Raw genomic sequence first — 14,951 nt, 5'->3', positions numbered from 1 at the left:
TATATATATATATATATATATATATATATATATACATATACATACATACATACATACATACACATATACATATATATACACACACATACACTGGGTCAGAGTAACTCCAAAACTCCAGCTCTTGCGGGATGTTCCTGGTATGCAGTGGTCTGGACCTGCCAAAAGTAGTCCAAGGAAGAAAAACCAGCGACCGGGTCATTGGTAGCCAAGGCTCAACGATTCACGTGGGGAGGGCTGGACTGTGTGGTCCAATCCAATAGAAGATCTACTGTAGCTCAAATTACTAAAAAAGTTATTGCTAGTTCTGTGTCTGAACACACAGTGGGTCCCAGTTTGTTGTGTATAGGGATGCGTAGCCTCAGGCACGTTAGGGTGCCTATGCTGATCCATATCCACATGAGCATTAGAAGCGGATCATAGGGCAATGGAAGAAGGTGGTCTGGTCTGACGAATCACGTTTTATTTTACATCATGTGGATGGCTGGGTGTGTGTTGCTCATTCGGGGAAGAGACGGCACCAGGATGCACTATAGGAAAAAGGCAAGCTCGCAGAGACGGTGTGATGCTTTGCGCAATGTTCTGCTGGGAAACCTTTGGGTCCTGCAATTCATGTGGATGTTATTTTGATACGTACCACCCACCTACCTAAACATTGTTGATGACCGAATACACCCCTTCATGGAAATGGTAATTCCTAATGCTAGTGGCCTCTTTCAGCAGGATAATTAACCCAGTCACACTGCAAAAATGGTTTAAGAATGGTTTGAGGAACATAACAAGTTTCAGGTGTTGACTTGGCCTCCAAATTCTTCAGATCTCAATCCAATCGAGCATCTGTGGAATGTGCTGGAAAAACAAGTCCGTGGAGGCCCAATTACTTAGTCATTACATAGTTGTTAAGATTGAATAAAGACATAGGTCCGTCGAGATTTAACATTCGGGTTGTGTGTGTGTGTGTGTGTGTGTGTGTTTGAGTCACTAAGTTTACCTGTACTTCTGTACATCTTGCTCGCTGAGAAAAATATCTAGACAGTATTTGAATGACATTTCACAACTTACAGGTTGATAATTGATAATATTTATCAAATATTGATACCTATTTTTCTCTAAGGCTGAACTTCAGTATAAGCAATTAAATACTAAATACAACTAAATACAAGAGGCATGTGCACTCTTTCTTGAATCTTGGTGTGCATTTCTTCCAGATCTGTGCATTAACCCAGAGTGAAACTTTGCCTCTGTGCAGGAGCTTCATGTAAATAAGTGGCCGCTTCAGCGACTAGAAGCTTATAGTAAAATGGTCCCCCTGACTGAGCTTATCAAATTAAAAGCTGTGATCCGTGTCTGACAATCCGCTGGTTGTAGTTATTAATTCAAAATGAAACCCCACCCACCAGATTGTCAGACAAAGATCCTCCCTGCTGAGCGTCAGCAGAGTCCTCTGTCCTGTGTCCCCTGCACAGCCTGCTGTCTCCTCTGTGCCATCCAGTCACCACAGCCTGTAGCAGTGGAGCCAGTGCATTGTACAAGGAAAGCTTTTGAATAAACCCCGGCTTGGTTTATCTCACAGCTTTGCTAGCGAAAGGCAAGTGGTGTATGTCCACTGCCTGATTCTTTAAGGTAAAGCAGGCCTAAGTTTTTAATTTTAGGACACTGCTCCTACAATCCCTCTTCTTTATCAGAATCCCTTTAATAACCACTTTAATTCCTTTTAGCTAAGACATTTCCTCTACACTACAAATTTGATACGAACCTGACAAAAAGACAGGCCACTTTTAAGCTGTGTATTAGCATAAAGATGTGACACTGCCGAGCATAGGAAGTAGAAGCAGAAAGAAGTTACTAGCAAGGAGTCCTGGAGCTGGGGGTCACGTCTTGTTCATGGAAACCATCTGGACAGGACCCGCTGAGCCACACCAAACACAAATGATTAAAAAAAAAAAAAAATCCTAGTCATTAATGCATCACAGCTGTAGCAAGCGTTACTTCATTTTTCCATGGAAACGCCGTCTCTGTTTCAAGGATCTTGTTACAGTTTTGGTAGCAACGTGTTCTCTGGCCAATATTGGACACATTTATGTGTTAAAGAAGAGGAATTATTGAAAATTCTTGAAATAGAATCACCTCCTATTTTAATTCCTGTAATGTCAAGTGCTGCATATGAAAAATATCAATTGCTAATGATGAAGCATTAAAGAATGTCATGTTACCATCCTGACTTCATTCTCCTAAGCAGGCTATGTCACTCTAACACTTTACAGTTTTCAGGAAGGTTGAACAATTACCTAAATAGAAACTGTGAGGTGCACTAGAAACACAGAGTATCACATTTGCTTTATATGCTAAACCTGGGCAAACTATAACAGAAGCTAAATTCAATTTAAAGGGAAATGTTAATGGTTTGAGCAGATTTTTGTACTACACGTATGTGTGACATTCAATAACAAGTGAATTTCACATATAATCACTGCTCTTTGCATTGTTAGAAGCCCCGGAATATTTTTCAGTTCAGCAAGTCTGACACAAATAAGCTTGCATAACATGAAAAACATAAATGGTGTTGTTATAACTGGAATTTAGGCTTCCTCGAGAAGTTGGTCATATGACCACTGCCCAGGCAATGGTTGTGTGGTCTGTGTTGTTGTGGGGAAAGTTTTGGGTCTGTTCTTACAATTCTTTTTTGGCAAAGCTGCTGACTAGTCATAAGACAAACTGCTGAAAGGAAAAGGGATCTGCCTTACTACAGCAACACACACATACTTAAAGGCGAACTCCAGACAATCTAACAATTACCTGCTCCTTTTCGTCTAGGGGCTAAAATAAAGAAAAAGAGCTGATCCTCAGTCCTGTGGCAGTGACCATTCAACTCTCTCCCCCACCGTTCAGCATTCCCATGTCTAACACAGCTGCATTAGACGTGATGGCATCATTGGTCCTTACACGGTCGGAGCCAGGGGGAGAAGAGGCTGCAGGGAGAGGTCTAGCAAGCTCGAGGAACCAAGGATTAGGTGAGTATATTTTCTTTTAGTCGCTAGACTAAAATGAGCAGTTAACCCTTGCAGTGCAGGGGTAGCCGCACTGCAAGGGTTCTTTTTAAAATTGTCTGGAGTTGTTCTTTAATCTAATTTAACAACTGTTACCTATATCCTGCTTGATTCATTTACAACACCCACATTCATTTTATAGTATAGGTCCGCCTTCCATAAGTCACCAAAATATGAATGGACAAATTAATGGGCACTACAGATTGATAGTATGCTAAATGTCATTAAAAGTAGAGGAACAAAATGCTCCCAGCTTAAATTTTTAAAATGCAAAGTGGCATTGTGGTAATATAACCTTTAATAATTTGCATTAGTACAGTAAACAATTACCATGTTATGGCATTTTGTTGAATCATCCAGTAACTGTATTATTTATCCTGCTGCCCCCTCCTTATAAAACCTGCTGCAGTAATTCAAATGTGCAATGCCTCTCCTTCCAACCTTATATTTTTAAACATAAATTAAAGATGTAAACCCTAAAGGTCCATTTTTACAAGTCTGGATGGCATTAAATTGTGTTGTGTTGCACTTTATATGTGTTTTGCTAGGATAGCCTATTCCTTGGAATGGACTTCATAATGCACCACAAGGAACCCAAAATAGTATTTTTTAACTTACCTGTAAAATCATTTTACAGTTCAGGACACAAGATCTTGTATTCTTAACCCTACCTTCAAGTGACTGGACACTGGCAAAAAAAAAAAGGGACAGTCCCTTATATAACCCCTCCCTTTCCCAGCAAGTCCCAGTTTTGTGGCAAGCATTAGCAGGAACATAAGGCAGAGGGAAGGGGCAGATGTCCTGTACCGTACTCCAAGAAAATGATTTTATAATTAAGCCAAAAATCCTCTTTTGTTAAATGTATATTACAGGACAAAGGATTGTGTATTCTTAATCCTGGGACATACCTATGCAGACCAACTGAACGTTAACAGGCTCATCAGGAACAATGGGAAAGAAACAGCTGAGAGGGCAGCTTGAAGCACCTTATGACTGAAACTGGCATTAATGAATGGCCTGAACGTGTAAATAGAAGACCAGGTGGCACCCTTGCAAATCATGGAAACATGTCTTCAGGCTATAGGCTCAAATAATGACATGTCTAATTCACCTAGCAATAGTGGAAGAGGAGGCAAAGAACCAACAGGTACGGAAAGCTGCTTAGAAAAAATAAATACATAAGACGCACTGGCTAAGAAGCAGCTAACTTGCTAGTAGAATCTTTAAGAAAAGAGAAAAAGATAACCTTCTCTCAGTAGAGAGAAGACATCCATCACCTAAGAGCACTAGCAAAAACTGAAGCTTGAGAGAGGTAGGATTTTTTGGGGGGCTATCGCTGCTGGTCTTTATTTGGCAGTGTCCTAGTAGCTGCATATATCCCTGGGTTAAGAATACAAGATCATGTGCCCTATACTGTATGATTAAGAAATTGTGCATGCAGCATTTTTGGCAATGCAGCGTTATAAAACAGGTGTGCACAGAAAGTGCACTGGGCGCCATTTAGAATTAATCTGAATCTTGGACAGGTGGTTTGAGAAGTGAAACAAAAGGTTCTTGGTAATAAGCAGAAGAAGAAGAAAAAAAAAAAGAAGAGGGTAGGCGGGAGCAGTATTTGTAGTATTTGCTTACAGTACAGACAGCATTACATCCTCTGAAACTTTTAGGTGACAGCTTCCAAAATCAATATTTCTGAGCATTTTTATCAGTTCCCATTTCTTTTAATTACAGTTCTTCTGTTTTTTTGTTGGATATGAGCAGAGCTCATACCATCAAAGTATTTTGCAGCCACCTCCTGTCTACAAGCATGCAGTGGTCTAACAAAAGCCATAACACATGGCTTCTAGAGGGCCTGGGGGTCGGTGGGGGGCCCTAAAAGAGAGGATGTTGAGGCAAATAAACACGGAAAATGTGTGCGTGTACCATTAAAGGAGATATAAAGTCACAGCATGCACTTTCCTTTTATAGCATCAGCATTGTAATAATAGTAACAATTAGGGATGCTCCGATACCGAGTATTTGCATGAGTACTCATACTAATACACTGATACAAAAAACGAGTACCTGTGTCGCGTCCGCCATCTTCAAGGACCCGAAACCGCCGCACACAGGACCTCCATAGCGTCTTCAATGAAACAAGATGGCTGCGAACTCCTCCTCCAAGTCCTCAGTCATCTGCTCCATTCTGACCTCTTCTCCCGCTGATTGGCCAATTGGATGATTGACAGGCTTCAGGAGTGATTGGATGATGACAGGCTTCCTCACCAATCGGACAATCAGCGGGAGAAGAGGTCAGAATGGAGCAGATGACTAGGCTGTGACACGGAGTGGCTGAAGCAGACGGAGAAGACGACGCTTACTTGAAAGATTTTCTTTCATGCTTGTGAGTGCTGCCTATTTGCTGGTCATACTTTTCAACAGCTTCCTGGATTCCCTGCAAGGTTTGTAGCTTCTCCTCTACCCATCGCTTTAGTTGACTTCCAATGTCTAAAGACTACAAATCCCACAATACTTTGATGCCTGCAAGCAGTGATGTCACATGTGGGGGCTTTTCCTGTATTGACTGCGCCTCCAAAAACTCGCCCCTTTGTAGTTCAGATGGTAGGCTCTGAAAGTGGTGATGCAACAGTGCATATTCACAGGGCACAGAAAATGTGTGCCTGCATTAAAGGAAACAAATCCTGTGGGATTCTTAAAAAAGTTGGTCTACAGATATCAAGATTGTTCTGATGAATAGGTGTAGGCTAGAGCTAATGGAAATTCAATGTAAAAATGAATATATGATTTTGCATTTGGACCAAATATACACTTCAAGAAATAGAGCGGTTGGAATTGATGATGACCCTGACCCCCTGAGAAGTCTCAATACTAGAAGAGCTACATCAGACATGTAGGAGGAGTCTTCAGAACTGTTGCTGATCACAGATCTCCCTCCCCTTCTCAGTGCAGCAAGCATGTTTAAAGTCTCGTTCACACCTAGGCGTATTGCATATGCGCGACCGTTGCACGGTTTTTTACCGCGATTCGCGGTAAAAAAGTTGCGCGACCGTTGCGCGTTTCCGAAGGCTACTTGGCTGTATCCCAATGGAAACGCGCAACAAAACGGCCCAAAGTAGTACCTGTACCTTTTCAGGCGTGGTCCGTTTTGTAGCGCGTTAGGGACGAGCGGAAATACGCCAAGGCGGGAACGAGACCATTGACTACAACGGGATTTATATTTTTGAGCATTTTGCAGAGCGTTCGTCGAGCGTAGAACGCGCTACAAAACGTTCAGGTGTGAACGAGGGCTAAGAGTCTTAGCTGTACAGTCAGTTCCTCCTTCCAAACTTGAAGTAAATGTATTGGCCTATGAACATCTGCAGAAGCACGCTGAAATTAACTCATAATGCCTAACATAAGGCTGCCAAAAGGGTTGTAAGTTTGTATTAGGACTATGGAGTTAAATGTGTGCAGGGGCATTAACAATTATGCCTTACTATAATACATCATTAAGGTTATTTTTTTACTGACAACTAGACCATCGCTTTCAGTACTTGCTTGCAATGATGGGGGACATGCTTAGGATTTACACTAAGACCCTAATTCCCAACTCTGCTGACCCCTTTACCCTAGCAATGTCTATGCAGAGCAATGGTTCTTATTAATGTACTGATTATGTTGACAGCTCTTCTGCTCTGTTATTGAAGAAAGCAGTTAACACTGCTGGTTACCACAGAGAGAGGGGGGTAACCAGGGGCCCCATAAAAAATGTGATAAGGAGGATCCATGATCCGTAACTATGCCCCTGCATGCATGCACTCCAGAAATTGAAGTACGTCATTTCTCATTGTTGGTTATCTGATCATGACAACAGTGGCAAATGTCTATACAATGTGTTTCAGCACAGCCACTTGTAGTTTCCATTGGCGTGTGACAGGGAGGAGTGTGTGACAGAGACACAACATACGATTGGGGAGACACATAGCGTTGTCAAACTTTAACATGGAGTGCCTGCACAAGGACCTAGTATTGCTAAATTATGTGTTTTACATTATTTTAGTAATGTCTGTTAGGCAAAGCTCTATGGGTCTAGAAGATAGTTTCTCTTGATAGTTCAGTGTTTAATGAGTCAAAACATCCTGTTCAGAGATGAAGCAAGCATTCCAGATAGTACTGTTCTCCATCTGCTGGGAAGCATCATCTGTAACCAACTATGTTCTGATGAGGGCACAAGCAGTAACCATGAGCATATGACATGGAAGAGGCAAATATTTTCATTGGTCATTTTTGGTGTAATTTTTTTCTTATGCACCATTTGGCCATGTGAAATGTGATTTTCATTCAAAGAAATAAGTGAGAACAGCAGAATCCCTTTACTGTCACTGCTACTTAATTAGCAGCATGCCATGCACCAGATCCAAGCCTGTAAAGAACAAGATCACTTAAAAAAAAAAGTTAGCTCCATAACTTAGAACCCTCTCTAAACAGGTGCTTACTTCCTTACCCATAACAGCAGCAGTCTTCTTCAGTGTTCACTCAGGCCTGAAATTCATTCTGGTGCTGGTAGTAGCTGAGCAGAAACTCAGTGTAAATTTCAGTGGGGTCATGCTTTTGCACTAGAGATGCCAGGAGGAGGAGGCGGCCAAGCTCCAGAGAAGATTTTGTGAGTGCATAAAACACCAGAGGAGGACAAGTTAAGTAATTACCTAGGTATGGTGAGGTTCTAGTTTAGATTTGGTTACAGCATGGGCATTGCCAAGGGTGTGCTCAAGCATCAGCAAAAATCCCCCCTAGCACCCCCTCCAAAAAAATACCAGCATAATTGGCAAGCATCTGTAAAAATACAGACTATGCACTTGGATGATACACAGAATATTTAGCTACCCAGGCCAGCACGAGGAGGGATGAAATGCTGTGCTGCAGTTTCTCTACCTCCTGATGCCTTTGCCAATACGGTGTTCTAATGCCAGCCCTTTCCCACATTTGTCTTTAGCCAGAGGAGAGAGAGAAGCCACCACCTGGCATGGCTTGCAGAGTTGGACCATCCCAGCTTCCTTGAAGATTTACAGCTGCAACACTACAAATAATTAACGAGTAACAATGGGCATGTAAGGGTTACACAGATGGGGTAAAAAGGAAACATTTTATAATTTGTCTATGCCCTCCTCCATGAACTGCTGGTGTACAGAGAGCAGTTGCCCAGGGAAACTGCTGTTGTGTGTCCGCCACCAGAAAATGCTATCAAAGTGAACACTGTTATGCCTATGGTACCTTGTTATGCCTGTGGTACCCATAGTTGCTGTTATGCCTATGGTACCCATTTAAATGCGAGTAGAATAGGGTTTTAAATTATACAAGGTCTTTTTGATACTATTAAATGAGCGGTGCCTTGCCTTTTAGTTAGTGGCACTGAGGAAAGTCAGAACAGCTGGGTGAAAAGTGCCTGGGATTTATGCCAGACTGAGGTGAAGTCTGGAGGAGTGTGCTCAGTAGCAGTAGAGACAGCTAGCACCATTGAAAACAAGGTTTGACTGGCAAGGAGCAGGAAGACACTGGCAAGCTGCTGAGGACCAATGTAGTACTGAGAGTACACATTCTACCATTGCTGTTCAGGCATAATGGAGGAAGTATAAGTTCCAGAGAAGTATTCAGAGGCTGGGAAACCGGTTTGGAGGTACTGTCCAATCCCTCCATACAATGCTGGAGGGGGAGTGTGAACATCCAACTATTCTTAAAAAGTTTTGGCAATTTTGTGTGGTTATTCTACTCATTACCATGAGTGTTGAGTATCGTTAAAATATGGACACAGTCTGATATGTTACAAAGGAGTAGAGACTTGCATAATTCTGCACTAAAAGCTGCACAGTAAGTAGAAAGTTTGGTGTATTGCTAAAATAAAAATCCAAACTCATTTGTTTTTGAGAGGTAATTTGTTAGAAATTGCATTACATAGAGAGTGAAGGAGCATTGATATCTTTCACTTTTGGTTACATACATTGTGGACATTCTGGTTTGGCCATAATTGTCTGCTCTACTACAGGTCACTTTTGAGTTTGCTACTTCTGAGGTTGTGAGGTATTAGACTGCACAGATGTTTTCCTATTGTAAATACAGTAAAGCAATTTTAAAAATAAATCCTAGCTTTTCTACGTCTATAGCTACGTAGGTTAAATTTAATCCACACAATTTGGATTAGCTTTATTGAGGCATATGTTTACAACCTCTTGCACTGTGGCAGCTACAGCGTTGAGCTGTACTTGTTAATATTGCTACCTAAATTTGTGCTTACCCTTAAAGTTTGCTACCCTGAGCTTCTGGTGCTGATCACTTTCATTTCCATTCTTTCCCGCTGCCGGATTAGTATTTTAGCTTTAAGCACCCATAAACCCCACATTTCAATTATCACCTCAAACGTAGCCCCATACGTAACCCAGATATAGATATATATCTAATTTTGAAGTTACTTTAGACTTGTAGGTAAGTGGAGCTTAAAATAAAAAATAAATAAAAAAGAAGGCTTCAGCCTTCTGTACATATACTGCTCTACTGTGGCTCTGCACGACTGACAGCCAAACGTTGATTAGAGCAGCCATTTTTTTTTGCACATATAGGCTGTCATATGTACATCCATGAGATCAGAGGACCACTACAAAGATGATTCAAAAGCTCATGATTTGAAGAATCATAACAATAAAAAGTAAGAGACAATAATATATATATATTGAGGAAAAACAATGCCACATATATCTCAGGTAAAAAATATAAAAATAAGGATCTTTGGTTAGTAAAGAAAAAAGCCAGTTGCATCTCACTATTCTTGAATTGAAAGTCTTAAATTGGTTAGGAATGTCACTTGGCTGTGTGAAAAAAAACTAGAAAATCATTTGTGCAGATTTGGACAAAACAGTGGTCTGTTTATTGTAAAGCAATGAGACAGTATTTAATGATCAGAGTTTCATCCGGTTTTTCTCTAAGAAAACATGACTTACTAATCGCAGCCAAGTTTCTTGTGAATATCAGTATAGTAAAAGAATCAGCTTCAGCTAACTTGCGGGCAAGAAACAAGCACATAATATTTCCTGTGAATAGAGCTCTTAATGTTTCCATGTAACATAGGAGCTTTATATCATTTTCACGGTGGCTTACAAAAACATCTTTAATTTTAAAGTTCATTCAGACACAAGAATTTGAATCATGGTGCCATAACATGATTCCAAACCAAAATTAACTTTGTGGTACCAGTCAGAAATCCCACCTTAGGAATGCATGTTCATATATGTAACTGTAAAGGACTAGTATGCATAAATGTATCAATCAGATTTGTTCTACCGATCACTAGAATACTATTCTGCTTTAAGGCCCCGTTCACATTGAACGATTTATCGCGCGATTTTTGCAGCGATATCGCTCATATTTCCGCGCTATATCGCTCTATGTAGCTTCACCAATACATTTCAATGTAGCTGTTCACATCTCGTCGCTCAATATCGCTTGTAGCTCGTCGCTGGTAGCTTGTCGCTTCTACATGACCCTTTTTTAGAGCGATTTTGAGCGATATTGCTCCTGATTGCATACAGCCCAATAGGAAGATGTCGCACGATGTGGTCTTATGTGTGAATGGGGTCTAAAGGGATTTTCAGATTTTAGTGTGCGGCTTTTGGTTACCACTCTGCATTGAAGCAAAAAGCTTCTCCAACACAGTTCCTTGAAAGCTACCCTCTCTGATTGTGTGCAACTCAATCAAAGAATAAATGGTAAATACATTTACAGAAGCATGCTTTAAATATGTGCAAATATATTGTACTAAAAATAAAAAATAAATATGTAGCTTCCAAGATCTGCCCAAGTCTTGAATATGATTCCCATGGAAACTATTCCCTTTGCAAAACATCAATGAGTTCCCAGTATAGGATTAATTCCAGTACCCATAGGGTAAGCAAGAAGGGGAGTTATGTGAACTCTGACATACTCAACATCTCTGTTACAAGGTATTCAACCATTGCTGCTGATGATTATATACTCTCTGCACACACAGCACCATACAGTTTCTAAACATTAGAAGCACAGCCCATTGATCTTGAAACAGTGGGGTAAGGTGCAAGAGATGCAGCGTTTCATACATTTTATATTGATTTAGAACTGCCAGCAATAAAGTAAAAAAAGGAGAATGGAACATTCCAGATTGAAATTTTGCTTCTAGCAGAAATTCTGTAATTACACTTCCAAACTGATACTACTGATAATTCAAAAACAAAGATCATAAACTGTAATTAAAGAATTAGTCCACCCAAAGCAGATATTCAGTTGTTGATAGAGAATGAAGAGTTAAAACTACCTGCTTCTTATATTTCTTAGGTTCTGCAAGATCTCTGCAGAACTGCTCATCCAATTATGAGGTGGTCTCACCATCCTATGACTTTTTAATTTATTTCATATTTTAAAAGAGCAACAGGGGGAGTGGGGACACTCCAGGGTAGGTAGGTCCCGCCACATATGAAAATTCACATTGCACAGGAAGAGAGCCACGTACTATGGTGCAAACATCTCACAACGGGGCTCCCACTGGAATATGTAGCCAAGCAGACTACATCTACAACTTAAATATAACTATTCTTGGGCAGACCTTTCAACATCAGCTGTAATCTCACCTGAAGTGTAAGACGCTTTACTGCATTCCAAACAATTCCCATGAACTCTTTCATCCTCTCTTCCGAAGTCTTGCTGGACTCCTTGGAGGTTTGCACCACCTTTGCTGGAACCGATAGAGGGCGTGATTCTGCAGAACATAAGAAATACACATACAATTACTAATGGAAATGAAGACAATGCCCTCAGATAATTAGTTTCACTTATTCTTTTTCAATTTACTTTAATAGCTTTAAATGTTGTGCAAATTAATATCATCATACAGGCACAAGTAATTTAAAGTATGACTACACTATTATATAGTTATCCTTAAAGTAACCTCCTACTCCCCCCAGTACTCACTGAAAGTTTTACACTTACCTGTCAGTGCACTTGCCAGATCCACCATGTACGTGGCCAGTCCCTTGACCATGCGCAGGAAAAAAAAACTTTTATTGTTATGGAGAGGCCCCAAGCTCGCTCCCGTGATGGACTATAATTTCAATACAAACATGAGATTGTAATCCATCAAGGGAGCAAGCTTGGGGCAGTGTCTACTTTACAACACAAACAGGAAACAAAAGTAGCCACCCTCCAGGAATAAGGACAGTATCAGCATGAATTCAGAGAAGATTTGAAGATCCAAAACTGAGTGATGCACAAATAAGCTACATCGTTGTTAATAGTTAAGGTACATGAATGTATTTAACTCTTGTATCACTTTAAGTCTTGCAAACTGATGATTATTCAAATTTTCTCCTTCATGACCTAATTTGTAAAAAAATGTTTACCAGTTGCAATTGTAGCCCCCGGGGTGCCTAAACTTTAGGGGGGGTCTGATTGTGGCCAATGGGAGTAGAAAATCATCTGGTGTCAGTGGACATAAACGATGCCCCAGGCTTAGTGGTCAGTTGAATTAAATACCTGTGCTAAATGGGGGTAAGAATTAATGCCCCATTTTTTGAGTCAGTGGAGGGAATTGTGTCCCACCATTGGCATTAGCGGGAGGTGTAGTGCCCAATTGCTGGTGTCAATTTGAGAAATAGTGCCCTATTAATGGCATCAGTGGGAGGAATTGTGCCCTATTGCATATGTCAGAGGGAGAAACTATATCTATTGTTGGTGTTAGATGGAAGGATTGTGACCTAACATTTGTTTCAGAGGGAGAAAACACCCCATTGTTGGTGTTAGTGGGAAGAATTGTGTCCCATTGTTTGTGTCAGTGGAAGAAATAAGGCCCCAAGGGCCAGTCAAATGCAACCAAAGGCCTGCAGTTTGGAAACCATGGGTCTAGACATACAGTATACCTGTACACAAAAAAAGCTTGTACATTCATGGAAAACCACGGGTCTAGACATACAGTATACCTATACACAAAAAAAGCTTGTACATTCATGCATCATGTAGTAAAAAGAGAAAACCAGTCCATAAAATTCTAAAGTGCACTTTGCTCCACTATTGTCTTGTATACACACATCTCTCTCTCTCTGTGTGTGTGTGTTTCACTCTTCACTTTTATACACACATCTCTCTCTCTCTGTGTGTGTGTGTGTGTGTGTGTGTGTGTGTGTGTGTGTGTGTGCGTGCGTGCGTATACAAGGCAATGGGGGAGCAAAGTGAAGTACAAGTGCACTTTAGAATTTTATGGACTGGTTCTCTCTTTTTACTACATGTTGTTGAAGGAAATCCATATGTAGTGTGTGTGTGTGTGTGTGTGTGTGTGTGTATATGTGTATATATATACACACACACACACACACACACACACACACATGGATTTCCTTCAACAGTTAGAAGGCCTCTCCTCACCTAAAAATAAATAAATATAGGATTTAACTTATTTTAATCTGTACCTAAAATAGCTTTAGGAAGATTTTAAATTCAGTGTTTTGAGGCACATGAACAGCGTAGTTCATTTTATATGAAGACCACCCAGCAATACAGGGTGGTCTCAGTTATCAAAATACACTTTAAAAAGCGCATGCATGCGTTTATGCTTTCAGATATGAGCTACAGTGTCCTTACGGATTTACAGTATTGACAATGAAAATATACTGTTACATACATGACTACTGTGTTCCTCAAAGTACTTATTTATACTTCATGGGGCTTATGAAGGATGCTTAACTATACAGTACCTTTCAGCTACTCTGCGCAGTGATTATGTAAAGACCATGAAATAAGGCACTTTAATACAACACATTAACTGTGTCCAAATAGGTAGAGAGCTAATTATTAGTTCCTTCTCCAAACAAAGTAGGGTTCTGTGCTGAACGGCATGCTCCAGGAATGTTTGGCTAAGCAAATAAAATCACATTACACATGATCAAAGACCGAGCATAATCAACCCATCGTAACGCATAAGAGCAAATACCACTGCACCTCTACCAGCACTTACTGAAAGTAAATGCCTTGTAGAGTACTGTTTGATCTGTTTTATTTATTAAACACTAGACTAGGTATCGCTGAGGGATCTGGTCAACAGAATACATCCCTGCACTGCTTCACAAGCCTTACTTATGGGCTAATGGCAACATGGCATCTTTTTTTTCCCTCCTCACTGTCTTAGTTAATGAACAGTAATCCGACAATGTCACAAGTCATTTGATAGATTGGTCAGAAAAACATTTCATGGTTCACTGGTTGCAGTTATCTGTGAACGTACACACATTAAAACTTTTAGACAACACTTAAGTGCAACTGTTACTTGCACGAAATGGAAGGCTACACATATAACAAAACGAAATGCAGCAATTTGCTAGTGTTCTGGATGATGAGTAAGTGGGGTAAGTGGAAGGGGGCACAAAAAGAAAGCATTTATACTTTGCCTTCTTTTTGCATTTTTTATTTAATTCTAGCCACCACTGCATACATAAGGTAAATCCAACATAAAAATTATGGAAGATGGTCATAGAGGAGAATTACAAGACTATACATGTCCAAAAGCTGCAAGCAATGCAAAAGCCTCAGGTGTCTCCTACACTTATTGAGAAATCATTAGGACTTTTAAGAGTTAACTAGTGGGCTATATAATAAGTGAAAGGCTCTGGAAGAAACTGAGGCTTCTTGTCACACGATTCTGGGTTTTGCTGACTGCACCTCTAATCCATGTGGGTGAGACAGCATGCAATTGAAAGAGAGGGTGGTGCTTGAATTCTGGAATGCACTGCCCTGTATTTCTCCAGGCTCCAAATCAGGGACATTCAGAAGCTGTGGGTAGTAACTGTAGGGACTTTTTAGCATTGTGTCCTGATGCAGAAAATTAAAGTGTACATAAAGGAAAACATTTATTTTTATTTTAGATAG

The 14,951-nt window shown here is 40.4% G+C and overlaps 1 protein-coding gene across 5 annotated transcripts in view; it reads right to left on the bottom strand.

The window, feature by feature from the left end:
* Window positions 1-14,951, bottom strand: part of VPS13B (vacuolar protein sorting 13 homolog B) — a 761,266-nt gene that overhangs the window by 412,823 nt on the left and 333,492 nt on the right. For all 5 annotated transcript variants that reach the window (XM_018559352.1, XM_018559343.1, XM_018559336.1 and 2 more), the window contains exon 21: window positions 11,669-11,796. In XM_018559352.1, the coding sequence (XP_018414854.1) occupies window positions 11,669-11,796 (128 nt within the window). The remainder of the gene's footprint in view (window positions 1-11,668; window positions 11,797-14,951) is intronic.

The sequence above is a fragment of the Nanorana parkeri genome, unplaced genomic scaffold, assembly GCF_000935625.1.
Source record: "Nanorana parkeri isolate BGI_ZX_2015 unplaced genomic scaffold, ASM93562v1 scaffold16, whole genome shotgun sequence".
Lineage (NCBI taxonomy): Eukaryota > Metazoa > Chordata > Amphibia > Anura > Dicroglossidae > Nanorana > Nanorana parkeri.
This window is presented reverse-complemented; position numbering and strand designations above follow the sequence as displayed.